We start from the raw sequence: 22,540 nt of genomic DNA, 5'->3' as shown, positions 1-22,540 counted from the left end.
AAGTTAAACCTCCATACATACAGAGGAAAATTTTCTAGATAAAGTGTTTTATTTTTTACACAGTTTTCCAGCATAGGACAACACGGGAGGCCTGGAACAGTCACACCAATCTGCATCTCTCTCCAGCTTGTGCTTTATCCTCATAATCACCTCTGTGTTTACTTCTACCCTTTCAAACTGAAGATTTTAAAGACAAGCAGAAATGTATACTCACTGTAGCACTGGCAAATCTGAAGTAATCATTTTTGCAGCACTCTTGAAAGTAAGAGCTACATAGACCTTCTTCTCAAAGTTATTATAGGACAACTACTTGGAAACCTCTTTCATGAAAAGAATGTCAAAGGCCCGCCTGTAAAAGAGAAAAAAAAAAAAGCAGTTAGATGCAAATCCAAAAGAATCATGCATTGAATAAAAAAGCACTGTAAACAAAAATGGTCCGTTCTGAAGCTGCATCACTATTAAATCATAGGAAATTTAGAATGGATGCCCCCACAACAGCGTAATCATATGCTTACAGTCAGTTTTTACAACTCTGCTCAGGCAATTTTAGTTTGGTTTCTTCTAAATGGCCCAAAGTCTTTCCCACCACTGCCCATATTTGTTTACAGTAGCTGTGATGTAGAAAACACAAGCAGAATGCTGAGAAAACAAAGAAAAAAGATAAACAGATAAGCCGAAGCAATCAGAGAATGTGATGATCTAGATCTAAGGAATTGATTTTCTAGTCATACAACAGATTAAACTTAAAAGACCAAAGTGTGGTTTCATGAGAAACAGTCTTTCCTGGTTCTGAATCAAGACAAGAGCTCTGCACCTAAAATCATACAGGTTTTGATAAAACAGGTAAACTATTCTGATAACATTCCCTTTAATGGAGCCACAAATCTTGAGACTCACTGATCAACCAGGTTTATGTGACTGAATCTCTCAGAAGAGAACATCTCTCAGGAGCTGTGCAGAGGCCTAACTGCAACAGAAAGTGTCTTAACCTGATGGAACTGAAGTCATATGTTTAAACACTAAACTGGACTGCATGTGTGGAGCCACTGCTGCCACCAGTAACAGCTCTCCTCAAAGACTCATTAAGGGGTTGGCTAATGACAGCAGGTGTGACTTTATCATTAAAGAATGGCACAATGTGACAGATGCCATAAAACACACAGATGCCATCCCATTCTTCCAGAAAACACAAGTTGTAGAGAAACTCCAGCAATTTGTTTCCTTGCGTCCTTGTACAGAGATTACAGCAGTGAGCACTGGCGATGAGTACCAAGGACTGTAATGGATGTTTTTAAAACATGGGACATCTTAAATGTCTTTTCTTTTCATGTTTCACTTCTCAGCGGGCGGGTTTTCTGTGCTCTAGTAGCTTTGCACAAGACAGCAGGAAATCAAGCCAGGAGGAGGTAGCGTGACCTGCGCCAAACACAAGATCTAAATAAAACTTGCCTAAGCAAAACAATCCAACCTGTGAAGTACAATTTTCCACCCTGCTGTATGCATATCAGTATTCATTTACTAAATCTGTAACTCCACAGCTTGAACAGGCTTTTCTGCCTCTGGTGTTGCAGTTCCCGTTAGATTCAGATGCACACAACCAGTTCTCCCAGTCCGTACTGCTTTAGGCCACCAGTATTTGTACTTACAGCGAGTGTCTCAACAGCAAATCTAGATCTTTCCCCATGTACTGCCATCTCCACTTTGGTGCAAAATAAACATTAGCAAAAGAGAAGTGTGTTTGGAATTAACAGTTCCACTCCAGCATTAATGGTTTAAAGGTGGGGGGCAGTTTCCACAGCCAGGACACCAGGCGGGGGTAAAAGCTCTCCAATTTCACTAGGAGACACAAGTCAGTCCGAGTTCTTCATAAACAAAAAGGTGATATGACATGCAATTGTGCTATTTCCATAGCTTGTTTCCGTAACGGGGCTTCCTCATTAGAGACACTGGTCATAACAATGTTTTAAAGGCTGCCGTTACTCTCAACAGCGGAATGACATCGCCACGCAACAACAAGCAACCATTTCAGATGCTCGTAAGAATTTATTATAAACAAGCATAGGATCAACTCAGATCTTCATTCAGTCTTATTTCCTACTGAAAGGAAAAAGAGAATGTTCCAAACTCTGAAATAGAGAGATTCACAACAATCAGAACAATGTGCACTCTGGCAGTCATAAAACACTAATATCTTAGGTATAATTACGGATATTTAATGAAATCCTGAAATAGAACAAAGTTTTTTATTAAGCTTCTGCAAATATTTTTTCCTCCTGCCACGCCAATTACATTTTGTAATCATAGAATGGTTTGGGTTGGAAGGGACCGTGAAGGTCATCCAGCCCAACCCCCAATAATACCTTCCCTTTGTTTAAAACAGAAGAACAAAAGTCTGTTTTCAGTAGGCACACAAGCACTCACACACACACGCTTTTGTGGATGCTAACTAGACCTCAAAGGAAACCAAACCACCTTGGATCTTCCCATGATCTAATTCTAGCAGGATACTGGGCATCAATCTTACTTTTCAGAGGAGCTTTCAAAAGAAGCTCAAGAAAATTTGTGTGTTTCACATCCGATCTTATCCACAGATGTTTAAGGCATCCTGCACAACTGTCATGTGGAATTGCTTTGTTTAATTTTCTGTTTTAACCCAGTTATCGCCCTTCACAACCGCGGTGCCATGCCTGCTCAGGTGTAGTAACCACACAAATACCCCAGGGCAGTGCTCTCACACACAAGGAAAAGCACACTCGCTCAGAGACAACTTATCTGAAAAGCATAGTCCTGGCCTAAAAGGGACTGAAGGGAATAACAGCCACAAGGAGAAGAGACAAACCGTTTCATTTGGGAGAACCAAGGAAGCTGGACCCCTGGCCTGGACACAGTGGTTATGGAGGACATCCGATGCACAGGGGACTGCAAAGTCTTGTGGAGATGTGTCAAAATCCCTACGCTAAACAGGGACCTGCGGAACAGTGCTGAAAAAATCCATCTGTCTGAGGTTAGGTCCAGACTGGACGATTTAGAAGACAACAAAGCTGCCCTTCTGCTGTCCGGTGTTAATAAAGGTATATACAAGGATTAAGCCAGAGTGTTAAAATATACGAATTACCAAAGCTGATGAGCCAGGGAATGAAAAGCTTGGAGCCAAAAGCCAAAAAAGAAGAGGTCCAACCCTGTTCATTCTGTGTGACTGACCAGACGCGGAGTCTGACACCACATGGAATAATGCCTCCCTGTTACACAGTCCCAGTCAGCTCTACCCCTCACCCACCCAGTACGGTCCTGCTGGCTGTCCTGTTCCAGATAACTCTTTCTTCTTCAACCCAGGCACTCAGCTGAAGCTAGGAAACCCTCAGTGGTCCTGGGATAACCGCCTTGCACGTTCTCTCCACAGCCGTGTTCCTCTGCACTCAGAGAAACACCACCACCATTTGCTTCCAAAATTCAGTCTTAAATTATCCCCCATGTTGCCTACAATTGGTTTGAAAATAAACTAAGGCACTACAGCTACTACTGGAAAGCTGTATATGCTTGGACAGTGTTCTCAATTCAGTCGTGCAACCAAATCTAGTTTGACAACTGTGGAAAAATCATTGATCCTTACAGACTACGCAAGTGCGAACCTTCCCATTCTTTCTGGTTTTAATAAAAGGAATACCCATTTCTTAATGATGATGTTCTTATAAACAATAAACCCTGTTTACTCTCCTCATTTGTCTCATTCAGTCTGGTAATAAAGCCAATGATAAGAAACCCCAAAAGCTTGAGACAGACCGCTGTTTTGTCACCTTTATCCTCGGAAAGAGAAGTGCTGGGGAAGGAGCGCTTCATAATTCCGCATGTTGGATTACCGAAGCTATAATAATCGAAATGCAGTTGAACAAGTCCTTTAACTTCCAGTCAACTGCTTCTTTTTTAGGATTTTAAAAGATCCAATGTTTTCATTCTATCCAAATTTTAATGACCTTTGCATGCTTGCAGCTTTTTAAACCCATACATCTGTATTTTAAGATGACATAAGTTTATGCTGGCATAGCTCAAATGACCTATAGAATAACACAAAGCAGGCAGCAGCAGAGATCACCCCATTGAAACACACAATGGGAAAACAAGGAAGCGTTCCTCTTTTTTGCTTCTATTTTTTAAACATGCACGACAGCCAGGGCAGACAGTGACCACTGGATAAAACTGCTTCTTTAAAAAAAAAAAACAAAACCAAAAAAAGGCCTTTTCTGGTCAGTTTTCAGTTCTATTGTAGCTTATATTAATTAAATATCCCATCGTGAGGTTCACTTCATGAAAGACTCCACAATTTTACAACAATAAACCAGATACAAGCACTCCATTAATATTTTCTGTAGTTTCTACTAATGTGAAAAGCTACCTACCTATATTTTTGCAGCCTTTAGATTGTTTATTTGTCTCTCTGGTGCTGACATAATCTCCCCATTGAGCCACACAACAAAAAAAACTAAGGAAAATATTGACAACCCTGCAACCCCACAGAGTTGGTCCATGAGATTATCTGGTACCAACAACCAAACAAAACTAAAAGAGATGAGGTTTAGACTAGATTTTAGGAAGAAATGTTTTCCTGGGGGGGAAGGGGGAGGCTCCGTCCTCGGTTGCACAGGGAAGCTGTGGCTGCCCCAGCTCTGGTTGGATGGGCCAGGTTGGATGGGGCTTGGAGCACCTGATCCAGTGGGAGGTGTCCCTGCCCATGGCAGGGAGTTGGAACTGGATGATCTTTAAGGTCCCTTCCAACACAAACCAATCTGTGATTCTATGAAATTGAGGTCACTACATTAGTAACTTCTCAAGTTCCCACAGTTGCTAACACAAAGAATATTAAACGGTCGATAGAGAAAGTCTCTGGCATGTATCCAGTAGCAGTAAATGCAGGATCACTCTGAAGTTCAATATACTATCAGTTTCCTGATTGACACTTTTATTATCCTACCCTCAGTAGAACTCGAAGGCATAATGGTTCCAAAAGCAGAGGTCAGCACTGAAGAACTATGTTAAAGCATTCCCGCCACTGGACACTGCTTGGTTGGACGGGATGACCTTCATGTTCCCTTCCATCCCAAATCTTTCTATGGTTCTATAATAATGTTCCTCGACCTTATCATAAACCAGGTACTGCTCCTCATAAAGCTGAAACCAAAACCTAAAACAAAACGAACAAATAAAACCCAAACATAGTAACCTAACTACTAAATTTAGCAATAAGAGTTCAATCATTATCAGTTTCACTGCCTGGAAAATACTCAAAATGAAAGAGAATTAGTATTTGACTGACTCCCACTCAAAAACCATTTTCTTCTTAAATAAGTGACATTGTCCCACCCAAGTCCAAAACACACTCAAATGATGGCTCATCCCAATGGAGCAGCATCTTCTACTCCTGAATTGGTAATGCCTGTGCGCTATAATTTCATTTTCCATTTAAAATAACTTTGCCTTCTCCCTCTCTGCTCCCTGCTATGTCTTTTCTTCCAAGTTGAAAAACGATAAAGCAGTGCATCCCTCTATCCCATTAAGGCTCAAAGGAAATCTGAGACCTCCAAATGCACTGCTTTGTGCAGGTGTGCCATTGCACAGCCCCACAAAACAAGACATATAAATCTCAAAAGTTTCCATATTCAGTTTAGAGATGGGATTTGTCCCCTCAATACCTTTGCCCAACAGTGTTTGACAGCCAGCAAAAGCCCTGCAGCAGTGAACAACAATCCTGCCGGAAGGCAGCAGCAAAGCTCCAAAAGCTTTGACCAACCAGGTGAGAGAGAAAAGAGGATCTTAACACACTGGCAGATAAACTCTGGCCTTTCACTGCTTTATCCAACCCCACGCATGGCCTTGGGCTCACCACTCCAACCCTTCCTGCCCACCCAGCCATTCCCGCTGTAACGGGAAAGCAATATTTAGAAATCAAAATGTAAATTCTAAATCCCACAGTCAATTCTGAGCCCTGCAGGAGCAGAAAAAGAGCCACCAGGAACTTACTCCAGAACAAATTTATCAAACCTGTGATGCGTTTCTCATCACTCAAGGTTTTGTTTGTTTTGGATCATGTATTTCTATAAGCACAAGCTTTATTTCTACTACAGTTTGGAACTTGAAACAAATCAATTGACCTTGACCCTGCAGCCACTTGAACTGAAAGAGAAATTAAATCATCTCTCCCAGCTCGGATTTTGAAAATACAAGGCGTTGTTTAAGGCCAAACAAGACATAATGGTTGTTTAGTCTGTCTTTAAGATAATTTCCTTAATGTTTCACACAAAATCTAAATTTCACATTATCACATTTTAGTAAGCATTAAAACCAAGACTGAAAGTCCAAGTCATAGACAAACTAGCACTAAGCACTAGTGAGTGTCTTCAACACTCGCAGCCCACAGCAAGCTCTGCTCTTGGCCCAGCTTAACCATGGCAGGAGGAGATAGGATTTGGAAAAGCTACGTTAGAGCAGTGCTGCGATGCTTCACTTTCTGCATCCTTCAAAACCATACTAGGCACATCATTAATATTCCACACTGCTCTCCCAAAGGTGTGTCTCTGGTGTTGCTGTAATCCATTTAATACCTCAAGTTCCCAGCCTGCCAAAACAGGTCAGCGACAAAGGAAAAACACTGGAAGAACTGGGTGATGCACCAGATGCTTGTGTTGCCACTCAGAAGGATATGGCCAGGCTGGAGCAACGGACAAAGAGGAATCGTGTGAAGGTCAATCAAGGGAACCACACAGTCTTGCATCTGGTGAGGAACAACTCCATGCATGGGTTTAGGACTCATCACCTGGAAAGGTTTTCTAAGACAGATCCAAGGATCCTGCCGGACAATGACTTGAAAACGAGCCAGCGACGCACCCTTGCTACGAAGGCCAACAGCACCCCCTGGGCTGAGAACAGCCAGCGCATGGGAGGGAGGTGGCCCTCCCCCTGACTCAGAGCTGATGAGCCGTGTTTGCAGCGCTGCGCCCAGTGCTGGGCTCCCTAGTACAAGAGACATGGACGTATTTGTTCAGCAGGAAAGAGATAACGTTGAACAGCATTGCACGACGTGCCCAGAACTGTAATCCCGGTGCTGTTGCCTCAGCCCCTCTTCCACAGAAGCTGCCCAAGAACAGCCCCGGGGGCCCTGGAACAGCCCCTCTCTGATGGAGTCGTTGCCCAGTGTGACCATGCTCAGACACTTTGAGAGCTCTGCTCTGCCCAAGCTGGCTAGGGGTGCCATTCAGGGCTGCTTAGCTGAGAACGGCTGGGGAGCACTGGGGGCAGGATGGGAAAGAGGTAGATAAGGACTGGCTGTCTTGGGATTTCAGGATGATGGTGGCTCTCCTTCTGCCGCCAGATCCCCTCAAAACTTATTCATTTTCCCTTCCAGCTCCATCAGGCCTAGAGCCCTCCCCATATCCAACAGTCCCATCTGAACCCCACCCCTCTTTTGTCCTGGGGTTGCCTCAGCCTGACCCAGATGCCCTCCCAGAACCTCTCAGCACCCCAATGCACCTTCTGAAGTGCTCTAAAGGCCTCAGTTTGCCCCCTGTAGCACCCCTCTGTTAGCCAGCCTGCACTCTCCCCTTGAGCCTTGTGAACCCTCCCAAAAGAAGGGAGCTCACAGAGTTAACACATATAATGTAAGAACAATGCAAAGCAAAGAACCACAAAGCCAGCCTGTATCCAAAGCTAAAGCATTTGGATGTCCATTGTGATGACTCAAGTTTACTTCTTTCCATGCTTTAAAGGTATTTCCAGCTGCATTACATACAGACATGGAAACAAGAACCATCTCGTGGCAATCTTAGTTGCTCATTTAGCCCTGCTTTCAATTCCCGCTCTCTCCCCAGTCGCCCCAGCGGGTAGAACCGACACCCCGGGCAGACAGCTCTGGCTGCTGCCTCTCTCCAAACACCCTCAGCCTAGGAAGTCCTGCCCAGTCAGCCAGAAAAAAAAAACCACCTCAAGTCTCACTTTCCAGCATGCAATATTATGCTCTGCTCTTCACGATTACGAATGCAAGACCTCACACTGAAAGGTTACGCAAATCATTTCTTGCAGAGCTGGGAATACAAGTCTTAAATGACAAAACCATCCAAGCCACACTACCGCCCGGCTGCACTTAGGTTTCTGTCTCTAAAACTGTGTGAGCTGCCATAAACAATCAGTTTCTCTGTATCTTCTGCTACTATTTCCAGACGGGAGCAGCTAATTGCTGGACCATGCATGGCTCAGCCAAGGCACAAACATCATAGTTACACAGAAAAGCTGACACAATTTTCTAAGCAGGGCTTTAAAATGGAAGGGGGGGAGATTTAGATGAGACATTAGGAAGAAATTCTTCACGATGAAGGTGGTGAGGCACTGGCCCAGGTTGCCCAGAGAAGCCGTGGCTGCCCCATCCCTGGAGGTGTTCAAGGCCAGGCTGGATGGGGCTTGGAGCAACTGGATCCAGTGGGAGGTGTCCCTGCCCGTGGCAGGGGGTGGAACTGGATGGGCTTTAAGGTTCCTTTCAATCCAAACTATTTTGTGATTCTGTGATAACTGTGGAGTGCTTCAAACGGCAAACATCACTCAGATAATCTTGTTTGATCTTCTCAGTATTTACATCAATAGTTCTTAACTATATTATCACAAACTGCTTAGCGCCTAGGATGGCTAATACCAACAATATTCATCAAGTGCTTGGTCCAAACGATTGCCTGTAGATAGGGTTTGCTCAAGAACAATAATTCAATCCTTTTCAATTTGCAATTTTCTTTTTTAAATGAAAATAAATTTGATGGGCTGAGCACATGAAAACAAGGTTGCTTTCCCTTTGTTATCCTTACAGCCTCTTCAGACATAACTGCTCTACACTCTGCGGACACCCAGTGAGACACTTGACCTGATTTTCTGCAGCACTGCGCATTCACAACGGTGACCGAGATCACTGGGGGCTACAAGCACTCGGTCTTTCATAAGGCAAATAATTATTGACTGATTGCATGAGGCTAAGAGTTAAGGCACTGAATTCTAATGCCAGTGCAATATCTGGTCTAAAGGTCTAAATTAACAACTTGCTTCTTGCCATAGAATCACAGAATGGTTTGGGTTGGAAGGGACCTCAAAGCCCATCCAGTTTCACACCCCGCCACGGGCAGGGACATCTCCCACTGGATCAGGCTGCCCAAGGCCCATCCAACCTGGCCTTGAACACCTCCAGGGATGGGGCAGCCACAGCTTCCCTGGGCAACCTGGGCCAGGGCCTCCCCACCCACGCAGGAAAACATTTCTTCCTAAAATCTCATCTCAATCTCCCCTCTTTCAGTTGAAAATCGTTTCCCTCATCCTGTCTCTGCACCCTCTGATCAAAAGCCCCTCCCCAGCTTTTCTGTAGCCCCTTTCAGTACTGGCAGCTGCTACAAGGTCTCCTCAGAGCCTTCTCTTCTCCAGGCTGAACAAACACAACTCTCTCAGCCTGTCCTCACACAGGAGGTGCTCCAGCCCTCGGATAATCTTTGTGACCTCCCCTGGACTTGCTCCAACAGATCCATGTCCCTCTTGCACTGAGGGCTCCAGACCTGAAGCAGGGACCCAGGTGAGGTCTCACAAGAGCTATCCATTAACGTAACATCAGTCCTCTACCTACCCGCTCCGAAGATACAAGCACATAATAAAAAAAACCTCTAGAAAGTTAGGTTCTACCATCTTCGAACTGTGAGCATGAACAGACGGATCCTTGAAGTCCTCTGCTTCTCTGCACTTGTATTTCCAGGACCCTGAAGGAGCCTTGAGAAGATAAACTCACTCATCGCTCTAAGGTGATGCAAGAGTATTAAGAGCCACAAAAAAAACCCCATGGGACAAATTTGAACGAGAGATTTTGCCTGTCATAAAAACTGTGGAGTCATCTTTCTGACCACGAGACTGCGCGATTAATGAAAGCCTGCCAAAGACTGAATGATGGCATGGACAGCCTAAGTGTTCACCAGTCTCTAGGGCAAAGTTTCAAGAGATAGTTGAGTTATCAAGATGTGAAATGCTTCCCCCTCTTCAGTTGACATTTCGTAAGCTGATTCAGCTCACTAAAATGTCACACCGGGGTCTTGCCAGGGTCTTGCCAAGTTAATCTAAGTGGGCCCAGCCAGGGTCCTGGGAGGCTCAACCACCCACGTGCAGGAAAGCAACTTGAGAGTACAGCCAGACACAGGCGAGACTGAAGGAGGGGGATTTCAATGCATAAAAATGGCTGCAAAGGCAATGGAGAGGGAGACTAAACTCTTTTCCAGAGTGAGAACGGGACAAGTAATTGGTTTAAGCTGCAGCAAGGAAGTTTCAGGTAAGACACTGGGAAAAATTTGCTCAAAAAATGCTTCTTGAAGCATTCATTGTTTGCTCGAAAAAACATGAATTATCCAACACCGGAGATTTTTTCTTTTCCCAAACAGACGGGTCACACTTCTCAGGTACAATAAATCTAGCAAAGTTGGTGGAAAAGGCTTATTATTCCTAGGAGATCGAAACAGCTGGGAAAAAAACAGAGGCAGCTTTGGGAACACAGCCTGCTTTGGGCCTGAAAACACAGTGTTGCTGTAACGGAGCCTGCCGGAGGGTGAGAAGCAGACGAACTCTTGATATCCCTTACTCCCCCATTACTTCTAAGGTTTCTGTGACTTCACCTTGAATCAAATCCATGTGTGACAATAAATAAAATTAAATCCGGTGTTTAAATTCATCAAGCACTTGAGTGAGTGACAGCTTATTCCTGCCAAATAATCCACACCTAGAGGAAGGCAGGAATCCCTGGTGAAGCCAAACACATTTAGATGGTCACACAGGCCCCAGGTTTTCATCCCCGCACAGCACAGAGCACACGAGGCCAAGAATGCAGGCACGCTACAGGCACACCTCGAGCAGCGTTAATAGATTGTTTTATGCTACCTCAAAAGAATGTTTACTCATCTGTAATTTTTCTTGGCAGCGGACATCTGGTGTTCTATTATTCATCACATCTGGAAAACTGCCAACAATAAAACCAATTTTCACAAAAAAGCAGCAAAGCCTGATATGCAGAATGCTGGAATAAAGGAAAAAAACTCTCAGAAAGAATCAGGGTTTTTTTGTTCTATGGGCATTTGTTTCTTTGTTCTTTTATTTTCCTCCCTTACATGGGACTCGGATGAGAAAAGCCAAGAGGAACTGCAGAACATTTTGTCCAGATTATCAATGAAAATGTGCATTTTGAAAGCACATATAGATTAAAAACTCTGGGAATCAACTAATTCTGGTACTCATATGATCTTTATGAGGATATGCACAAAGTCTCAAGGAAATGAGATGTGGAGGGTCTCTTTAATAGAATGATAGGGAACAGTTTTCAGCTGAAAGAGGGGAGATTGGGATGAGATGTTAGGGAGAAATGTGTTCGTGCAAGGGTGGGGAGGCCCTGGCCCAGGTTGCCCAGAGAAGCTGTGGCTGCCCCATTCCTGGAGGTGTTCAAGGCCAGGTTGGATGGGGCTTGGAGCAACCGGATCCAGTGGGAGGTGTCCCTGCCCATGGCAGAGGGATTAGAACTGGATGGGCTTTAAGGTTCCTTCCAACCCAAACTATTCTGTGATCATATAAAATTAAGGTCACTACATAAGTAACTTCTCAAGTTGCCGCAGGGGCAGGAATACTTAAAGGTCGATAGAGAAAGTCACTGGCATGTATCCAGTAGGAGTAAATGCAGGATGACCCTGAAGTTCAATATCCTACCAGTTTCCTGATTGACAACTTCATTATCCCACCCTCAAAAGAACTTGAAGGCATAATGGTTCCAAAAGCAGGAGGCTGTGCTGAAGAACTATGTTAAAGCATTCCCGCCACTGAATGCTGCTCATTCAGAAAATCATGTATCTCAGACTCCAAGCTTCACGAAGCAGCTCCATCAATGACCTTGTTGCTAGCCCTGTCAGGATCCCTGTCCTTATAATGCTGTCATGATTCAAGTCTCTCAAACATCGAAGGTTTCTGGACAGTACCTAGGCATCCCGATACCTAGTATCGGGAGCCTCTGCTCAGTATTCCCACCTACTCCAGAGATAATTCTTACAGAGCTTTAGGCCGAGAGCATCTTCCAGGGCTATCAGTCCAGGGAGAAAAAGATCCTGGAGTACCAGTTTTTCCTAGCACGGGGGCTCCAGCAGTGTTCATAAGACAAAATCCTATGGATTCCCATATTGATGCCTCTCTATTAACAGGTTGGAGACTCAGCTTAACCCTCAGCCTGACACAGCTCATTGGCATCTGCATCGCCGAGGCTCCTTTTGTGCTCAAATCAACCTTTTTGTGTGCATGAGGGTATGTGGGTTTAATAAAATTATTAAATCCCTTCTGTTTTGAGCTCCCGAGAAGAGAGGTCGCATTTAATAAAGGGATTAGCGAATACCCAACAGGCACTACTAGAAGGAACATAACGCTGTCTTTCTGCAGCAAGGCAGCCGAAAATCTCTCGCTTTTAGTTACCGTTTTTAACTTGTGCTGTCATTAAGTGGACGAGGCTTCCACTGATGCTTTTCATTTAAGCAGCAATAAATTTCAACAAGAATCCCAAGAAAGCTGTTTTCCTTCAATTGTTCACTATTTTTAGCCCAAATAACTCTGTAAATGATTTAAAATAAATAAATAAATCACAGTATAAGACAAATTTCTCAGAGGAGCTCATAGTAGCACGGATATTTTGACTCTCGATTCTCGATACGCTGCTGGAGTACTGACAGAATACAGTGAAGTCACGGAGAGGGAGTCTTTTCCACATCCCTCCTCAACTCATTAGACAGAGGACCTAAATTACAAATACCTGCTAAGTTTGTGAAAGCTGAACAAGAGCCACAAAAAATGAGCAAAGGTAGACCAGAAAAGATCAAGCTAGCCAATACAGTCATTAAATATACATATATACATATTAATTACAGAATCAATTGTTACCTCCCAACCCAAACAACCTTCTGAGAAAACCCAACCCTATGTCAAGCCAGACACCATTCACTTACATCTTGCATCATTACTACTTCTGAAGCACAACTGCAGCTGTTCAGGAAAAAGCTACCCAAGCCTTAAATCCTACCATGTCCACGACATCGAAGACTGAGCTACGGAAATCCCAAACCCTGACAACTGGCAAAAGAAGCTGTTGGCTATGACTTGACCCCTCTTCACCTTAATACTTGTTTCCAGTTCTCTTCCCCAAAAATAAAGCAACCCTATTCTCCTACTTCTGATGCTCCCCAAGCCCGACAAGCCTGGCAGGTCTTTCATCCAAGTAAAACAGATGGAACAAAACCCATCAGAATGCATTGAAGAATTTTTCTCTTTACTACACAGTGAGTCAGTTATCTTCAAGACAAAGTAAACTGCATCTACAAACCACACAAATTGAATCAGCCCTCCATCAAAGCCATCAGTGCTACCACAAATGTATTAAGTTGGATCATCAGTTTCTCATCCTGTGATACCGTATTTTGCCTTAATAACTTACAAGAATGACAATCCCAGAATCCATATGCTGCCAGATACTTTCAATCCATCCTAACCTGACACTGCATGAGTCTAAAGGCACTGGAACAGAGCCATAAACACGCTGAAATCCTCATGGACTTACTTAAGGGAAGAGATTCCAAAGACATAACTAAGCCTATTCTTTTCCAAAAGCATGGAAGTGCCATCTATTTTGTAGTCTGAAGACTCATACTCTTCCAAAGTCATCCAATGTGTGATACCAAGCAAACACTTTTCTATCAAGCTGCTTCCAGAGCCCACACCGATCCTGGTTTCCTGCACACCAGACCAACCTCCTGTCACAAAGCCAACACCACCTCCAAGTCAAACAAGCCATATCATCCAGGCGGTGTACCAAGAACCACAGCATGTGCTGCCAGGGCACTCACTGTTGCGCTCCTCTCATCTCAAGAGAACTTCCCCCAAAGACACAGCTACACAAAAATACATCTACATTTTGAACCAGCTGAATAAATGTCACTGAAATGTACTCCACCAGCCATTGCCTCTGCTCATATTTCCTCGATTACTACAAATGGCACAGCCTATAACTTAAGTCAGTTATACACATAAAACATCTCCTGGAAAAGCATACCTTAAAAGGCTTTCCTCTTATCCTCCAATCCTAAAACAACCCCTCCACCACAACAAACTCACAAGGAGAAGCACATTTTTCCAATCGACACATGCAACCACGCTGGAGTTAAAAATGAAAAGCCTAGCAAACACATTTCCCCAGTGACCACAAATGCCTCATACTGCAATCAGAATTCAAATCCAAATTCACACATCCCAAGCTAACGTAATTCACCAGAGCCCCAAGACAACTTCCCCACGACAGCGCAGGTGCAGAGCACCAGGAACAGCAGCAAACCTTCAGAAACTATGATTTACCAGCAAAACACTTTGCAGAGCTAAAAACATTCCACTTCTAAGTCCTCAATCCTGATCCTAAAGGCTTTGAAAACACAGGGCCAGAAACCAGAAATTCACCATCATTTTAAATACTTGACTCTGAAGGGACTATGGCTTTGCTACACGAGTCTCCTCCATCCCCAGGTTATGGTGCCTCCATAGTCCACGGCCAGGATAACTTCCCTCTCTGCCTCACAGGAAATTCTGATTTCACATCCTCCCCCCAGCACTGCAGACCTTGCAGCAGTGAACGGGTTTCCACTTGTATCGAGCCTCAGCACTGTGATTTTTTTTCGGTCTAAAGGTGTCTGATCCAAAACCTTGTCTACTTCTCCACAGCAACGTCAATTGACCTGAAAAATACATCACCTGTACCTGGAAGGCTCTCCTGATGTGAGTTTTGATATGAGGCAGAAAACAACAATGTAAGGACTCGAGAAATTAAAGCTAACTAGGGTTGGCTACCCACCAGCACTTGAGACGATCTCCCTGACGCATTTCTCAATGAAATGGAAGGAGGAAATAGGAGGGAAGTTATTATCAAGTACTAAAATTGGACATAGTTCTGCAATAGTCCAGATATCACTAGAGAAAAGACAAGTTAGCACCTGGGAAAAAGAGCTATTTTAGCTCAGTAAATAATGCTATCATTCAGTGCTGAAATGAAATTTGGTCAGTCAACAACCCTAGGAAGAATCAGTAGGAGGTGAAACTGTCTACACTTTGCTGTTTATAAACATCTTGCACACCACAATAAATCCATTAAAGAGAAACTTCCTTGGGAAAAAAAAAATGCTTGGAAAAAAATAATCTCTCTTTCATTGCTTATTCCTTGCTCCAGATACAGGAATGACGACTGTACAGATGGCAAGAGGATAACCTCACGATGTGAAACCAGTTGAGAGCCCAGTTCCAAACTGGACAACCTGAAAAACCAGACAGGCGTTATCTGAAATACAAGGAAGAGAATCGAGAACAGAGAAGCCAACGCATACGCTGGACAACAAGCTGATTCAGCTTCATTTCTCAGTGACTTCACATCCAACCAGGCTGTTCGCCCTCCACCTCCTGACAACTTCTGAACCTGTTGCCAAACGCAAACAGGTTTGACAGAGGGACAGGTACCTCTAAAGATCATTGTATAAACTTAAGTGCTGGCTGAGCCTGGTGCTCCCACGAGGGCAGAGGCAGGGACCGGGCTCAGCGGGGGCTGCTGTTTCTCCTGTTCACCAGGCACATGGCACAGAGCTGGCTGCCGCATGTCTGGCCCTGCCCAGCCCCAGGAAGGCGCCAAGGTGTGATACTGCAGTAGAGGTGTCGTGCACAGGGCAGACAGCCAGCAAGGACACAGGTAACTGTGTGGCTTTTCTGCAGTAAGGAACATAACCAGGCTTCACTAATTCTGCTGACCACATGAGGACTTATTCCTCACCTTATCCCTCTCTGCTCTTTAAGGTTGTTTTTACTCTTGACTCAATCCAAACATATTTATTTGAAGACATGGTGACAACTCAAACTGTAAAACTCTCAACAACTTCCTTGGACACTCAGACTAAGTTGCAAACACTGATGCTCTCTTTGTTTTATTCGCCGTGTTTTGCTTCCTTACAGAAATACGAAACATCTCTTTTATTTCTGACCAGTTACTTAGATGGCAAAAGCTGGAAGTGGTGTGACTGTGTCTGAGCAAGCATCATTCATTTTCATGCTGCCGTTCTGAGAGCTTGGAAGCCCAGACAGATGTGCCTTCTGCTCGTGATGCCGACAGCAGTCCTTCCCCCTAGACAAGGAAGAACATTCACCCAAACAATTCTTTGGTCTAACAGAGGTGTTGAGCTTAACAAAGTAACTTAGGTAATGCCTTAGCAAAAATGGACCACTTGAAAAGAGACCAGCAAAGAAGAGATCTTGTCTCACTTGGAAAAGCTGCCATTGGATGAAAGCAGCTCCAAGATGCCAGCAATGAAGCCACCAAGAGTTCCAGCATGAACTGGCAGAGTGCTTTATTTTTCACAAGATACCCAGAGAGAAAACCTGGTGGTACTGGAAAGCCAGACCACGGACTTTCCCAGCAGCCCCAGCAGTACTCTTTCCTCTCCCACTGAAAAAAAAAAAAAAAAAAAGCAACTAAGCCTCCTCCTGGCCCTAAAGACAATTAAGAGGAACCACTTGGAATCCAGAGGCTATCCTGACAACTGCCAAACCTTGTTCAGAAATGCTTTGGGTGTTCAGAGGTACTGGTTGGTCTGTGGAAGGTCACAGCTCCGTCCAGGGAAGAGCAGCAAAAATACAGTTGGTGTCTAGAATGTGTATGACACTGTCTCCAACAACTGGGACAGGAAAACATTTGCTGCTCACAGAACTCTCCACTCAGTCACAGGGACGGTCTGTAACAGGCCTGCTAACACCAACCTCCTGCTTGCATATTCACCAGGAAGAGATTCATACAGCTGTGCGTGAGAGACTAAGAAAAAAGAAAAAATTAACAGATGATAGAAAGAAGAAACCTCTGGCCTAGAAGAAGAGAGAACTGCCTCACCTCTAGCACCAAACACAAGACACTGGAAACAGAAAAAACACTGGTCTCTAAGTACTGCTGGTAAAACTGAGAGAAACAGCAGAAGCTCCAGAAGAGAAAGTGCCATCACCAGAAGCTGAGGCTCTCCAGCAAGAGGGGAAATTCCTGCAGTGATCCACACCAGAGGTTATGTTCCCCTGCAAGGCTTCTGGGCCTTTGTTTTTGCAGAGAAGGGATCAGACCGTAGGGTTTTAAATGTTGCCGAGTTTGCAGACGTTTTCTGCTGCACTTCAGGTAGAGAGGAAGAGGATTTTCAGTGTCTCTTACACAGTTACATAAATGAAAATACGGACCAGTAGCTGACATTTGAAACTGTCAGGCTGTGAGAGCAAGAGTGGGAATATTCTGAAGCATTTCCTCAAACAGATTCTCAACTCCCATGAGACAGAACAAGTTCTAACTGAAAACTGCAACCCCAGGAGTTAAATAAGGGAACAGTTCCTCCAAGAACAATTCTTAAAGAAAACACAAGGAAGATATAAGCTCTCATTTTTCTTGTACCTGCTCCCACCTCCACCTCCAAATGAATACATATTTGAATGTATATTCAAGTGATTCTGTGATTAAACATTAATTTGTAAGCATTGCATTCACCCTTGAGGCAGAGTTAAAGCAAGCTTTTCCAGAGTACACAGTACATACAAACACATTTAACAGAGCATTGAAACAATCATTTAAATACTAAAACCGTCAAGGAAGGGTTTTTTTTCTCCACAGGTTAAATCAACATTTAGCGCTTCCTCAAATGAAGTTCTCAAAACACAGAGAACGTAACTACGCATCAGGGTAGGGGTAGCGAGATGGAACCCAAGATGAAACAAAGATCTTCTCTTCCAGCAGAGTGTTAGGAAGAGGTTTCATACACAGGCTGAACCAAGCTGATGGGTTGCTGCTACCAAAAGTGCAGTCCCTGCTCTTTCCTCCTGCTCCTGGCCACACACTCCTGCTCCTCCCTTTACAGCAGCTTTGGCCCTCAGCAACCCAGAGAAGAGAGAGATGGGAGACACTGGAAAAGAAGAAAAGGTAGAAAGGAGCTCAAATCCTACCACCCTCCCTCCACTCCTTACCATGCTCTCTCAGTGCTCCCACCCAGACACCAGAACAATCCTGTCATATTGATCCAACCACAAACATAGCACAGCTTGCTCTTTCTTTTGGAGAACAAGTGAATCCACACAGCAAAAAGTTCACATTATTATACTGTTTTTTAAAGCAACGCTATAATTTGAGAAAAATCTAATTGATTATAAGATCGGAAAATACTTGCTACATGACATTATTTTCATTGATCATCATCTAGCATGTGTTACCTTAAATCATTAACTTTCTAATATCTTAAGGCAGTGTTAATTTAAGACTGAGAATAATGGCCTCGTTACAGGTTGATTGCTCTGAAAGAGATTTATGAGCGCTCTCTAATTAGAGCAGTATAATGCTATTGGAAAAACAGAAGAGACTGTTGAAAACTATTTAAGAGAAGAAAACAAAGCAAAGACTTTGGGAGACCATCCTCTGCACAGCACTTTTGGTTAAGTATCAGAGCAAACTAAACCCAGAAGTCAGTGGGAAAGAGCTCCCTCAGCCCCTGAACAAATCCCAGTCGCTGCCGTCCATGGACACTGACCTGGAGTGCAGCCACTGTGGTTCCTCCCTCCAGTGGCTGCACCAGCACGTGGCTTTCTGCCTATTTTCACAATTCAGAAAAACATCTAGTGATTTTTAAAACTATTTTCAAGTTGTTTGTATCTGGATGAGCTCCCTGAACCAGCTCACCCCTTGGTCACAGGACTAGCGCTAGGGAAGAGACGAGAGTGGCCAGGGAGAAAGAAGGGGACATGACATCTACACTGGCCTCAACTGCTCTGCAAGTGCATTGGGATCACAGGGATCACAGAAATAAAGAAGTGATTTCTCAAAGTTTTCACTTCCAACATGTAATACAGATGTTCTTTGTCTTTAAATATAATCCGCGCACTCAATAAATACAGCGCATTTCTGATAAACTGAATGTGTATTCCTTTCCTATCAAATTCCAGCAATGCCAAAGGAAAATCAGAATGAGATTAAGGCAATTTTGTATTTTACAATCTTCACACAAACAAAAAGAAGACACTGAATTATCGGAGATGATGGCCACTTTCTTGCCGATCCATGCAATATCCCGAGTAAGCACTTTCTCCCAAAAATTATCTCCCGATGGATTTGAAGGGAGAGAACAGGGAGGGGGAAGGGCTGTCTCCTTCCCGATGTTCCCGTTTCTCATTTCTCTATCAGTATTAGTCGGCATTAACAGCCAAATCATACACACACACACAGAGCCGCACACACAACACCGCCAGTGACCTACTAGAAAGTTGCTATAGCAACGACTGCTTTCAGAAATACACGTTGTGCATTTTAAGTGCCATCATAGTGTAACTCATCTGTCAATTAATAACCACGGCAGCGGGTAACACATCGCACACCAGCACAGTGACAAAATAAACACTGTGGCTCTAGGGCTGCAAAGGGGAATAGCGGGAAACCCACTGCAGGCTGACAGGCATCACCAACAATTAAAAAGTCATATGTTTAGTATCAAGATGTAACTACTTCTATTGAAGTGCACAAAATTAATGAAGTATGAAAGACTTGACTCCAGTCTGGAAGGGGGAAATCACTCATACAGATCGCTAAATCTCTAATTTAAGCACGTCAGTGCAACTTGTAAGATCACTCTGCACACAAAAACCATGATTTAATTGAAGTTTCTGTTACTTGTCCTGGGTAAAATTCCTGCAATAAGAAACAACACCACTGTATTTTAAAGTACGTTGAGTAATCCCCAAACCCAAGCATCCAGTTTCAATCTCACTTCATGAAAATATCTAGCCGACTGTTTCCTAACCTTCACTCAGACCAAGAGACTTGCAGCGCTTCTTTCTCCAGAGCTGGATACCCACCAGGGTTCAATCGGTGTGCTTGGTGATAACCCCTCTACACAACACAGAACCCCAGAGAAAAAGCACAGAACTGAAGTACCAACTCATTATTCTCAGAAAGAAAACCTCAGAAAAACTCAACTACCACTACCAAAACACCTGACAGCAGTGTGGTCCCACAGACAGCGGTTCCCACAGTATTGTGTCCCACAAACCCCTGCCTTACAGCAGCAGGTATGAGATGCCAGGCTTTCGCCAACCTCAGCCAGGACACACGTTCTGTTCAGGGACTGGCCCATCTGCCCACGGAAAGGCAAGCGCGTCTGAATGCAGAGAATATTTTCTCCCTATAAAACACCTTTGGAAATGCTCTGGATCACCAAGTACCGCCTCTGTCAATGATACAGAAACACACGCTGCAGTGGTTTCTCAGCTCCGACGCGACCTTGAGAGGTGTTTCGCTTTCCTTTCTCACCCCCTCTAAATCCAGTTCAAATCATTTTCTCACGTGACAAATCAAAAACGCTTTCCCATTACCGCTTCTGCTTGAGGATAAACATTAAGCTTGCGCAGCACCCAGGCTTTGAATATGTGCTACTATTGTTGCCAGCTGAAATCCTGCTGGAAGCCACCATGGACATCAGAATATAGAGCGAGATACATGGCCTGAAGTCCTGTAGCACCTTTGTGAGCAGCTTGGGTCGACAAGCTCTGCCCGGCACACCAGGCGACCAGCTACACACACACAACAGTTCCTGTAGGGACCTTCTTGCCCTGGATTTAACAGGGAGGATCTGCTAAAAATAATCACAGCCAATCCTTTTAGTTTGGACAGAAAGGACCAGCTTTGAAAGCTTGATCCTAGATCAAGAGATCTCTACATCCCTCTCCAGGCCCACCAGGGCAGCAAGACCCAGCGGAAGGAGAGGAACAAGGGTATTTCTCCAACTGCCCTCTCAACATAGGCCCACATGAGTAAAACGAGCGAGAGCACAACCAACCAACGATTCATTTCTAGTTATAGACAGCCTAACACTCTACAAACAGCAAGAAAAGTGTTGCCTTAAAAAGCTAGTTTTCACATCGGGATGGGAGAGCCAGCAGCAGTCACAGGCACAGGACTAATTAAGCAACATTGTCTAATCAGGACAATCAACTTCCCCTTCACCTTTTCAGTGAGGAACCAGTACACACAACTCCAGAGTTTGGTAACAAGAATTATAAACTGTAATTAACTTTTTTCAATTCCAGAATTTAACTGACCACGGTTCCACGGATAAAAACCTTAAATAACTGAGAGAGGCAAGATGACTTAACCGTCAAAGTCTTTAAAGAGCGATGCCCATTCCTGGTTTGGTTTTTGTTGTTAAGAACACCAGTTTAAACACAGCCACTGTAAGAAAGCCACCCTGCTGGGCAGAGGGCAGCCCTGCAAGGCCCAGGACCACTGCACGTGAGCAGCCATCCTCTTCCAGAACCCTCTCAAAATCCGGGTCTTCCCCATTGCTCCCATTTACATACATTAGATGTTGTGTCAATATTACCCTTGAACTGGATACATTTCATTCCCTACTATTTGCCTTGTATGCTTTTATTTCCTTATCCAAAACCACAGTCACATCCTATCCTGGCACTGCCCTCTGAGAATAAACAAACCGAGCTAGTTTTCCTCACCACCTACATTCAACACTATAGCTGCTGCTGTTTCCTTTCCAAATCTACCTCTCCTGTCTGGATCTTTCCCCCCTTTATTCCACACAAAACCCCCACTTGCCCCCTTGGCGTCTGCCCTGTGGCATCCAGCTGAGCACCTCAAGAAGAGGGACCCCTTAGCAGCTGGAACGCTGCCACCCCACCCTCACCTGGACCTGATCCACTTTTTCTGCTTCTCCTTCACATCTGCAGGAAAGCTAATTCCCTACAGCTCCAGTGTGAGAACCCCAGTCATGGAGATCCTGACTGGTGCAGCTTCCTCTCCGTTGCCTTCAACAGCCATAACCCCCTGACTGCAGATTCAGCCCGAAGAGTAACACTTCCCTGACAGGAACCAATTTCCCTCCCCCTGCCTTTTCTTCCATCGGCCCAAATGATGTTCTCACCCTGCCCTGTCCCCTCCCTTGTCCTTCAGTCTGTGCTCCCATTCATATTCCCAACACCAAGTCCAGGTCCATCAGCAAAGTCACCTTCCAATGCCTGCTTCTTCACTTTGGTCTCAAATACCTTGTCTGTTTTCCCACGCCTCTCCTTCTAACCAGGAGGTGCTTCCAGCTGAGAAATTGATACATTCACAGTTTTAGAATGTATTCCTTCAAAAACATAACTGTTACTATGATGCAGACTACGCAGACCAGAGTACAAAGTTTGGAAAAGAATGCAAGAAGGATGGAGGAGAAGCTGGATCAGTCTGTCAGCAGCCTGCACTCAGTTCTCAGTGAGCACACTCTTTAACTGTATGCTCACTCACCTTCCATAAAACACTCCAGCATTAATTCCTTGACCCCAAACATAAGTCCAAACCCTTGTTGGGTTATTTTTATCCTAGAATGAGTCTCTATGTTTTATCTTGTGTTCTGCTTCTGCCTCGCTCTTTGGAGCAGAT

General features: G+C 44.3%; 1 protein-coding gene across 4 annotated transcripts in view; it reads right to left on the bottom strand.

Annotated features, from left to right (window-relative positions):
• Positions 1-22,540, bottom strand: part of STAG1 (stromal antigen 1) — a 194,615-nt gene that overhangs the window by 147,601 nt on the left and 24,474 nt on the right. For all 4 annotated transcript variants that reach the window (XM_054074814.1, XM_054074812.1, XM_054074813.1 and 1 more), the window contains one exon: positions 215-349. In XM_054074814.1, coding sequence (XP_053930789.1) covers positions 215-243 — 29 coding nt within the window. In that variant the 5' untranslated portion in view covers positions 244-349. The remainder of the gene's footprint in view (positions 1-214; positions 350-22,540) is intronic.

Source organism: Cuculus canorus, chromosome 9 (assembly GCF_017976375.1).
Source record: "Cuculus canorus isolate bCucCan1 chromosome 9, bCucCan1.pri, whole genome shotgun sequence".
NCBI lineage: Eukaryota > Metazoa > Chordata > Aves > Cuculiformes > Cuculidae > Cuculus > Cuculus canorus.
Note: the sequence above shows the minus strand (reverse complement) of the source record. Positions and strands in the feature narration are given on the sequence as shown.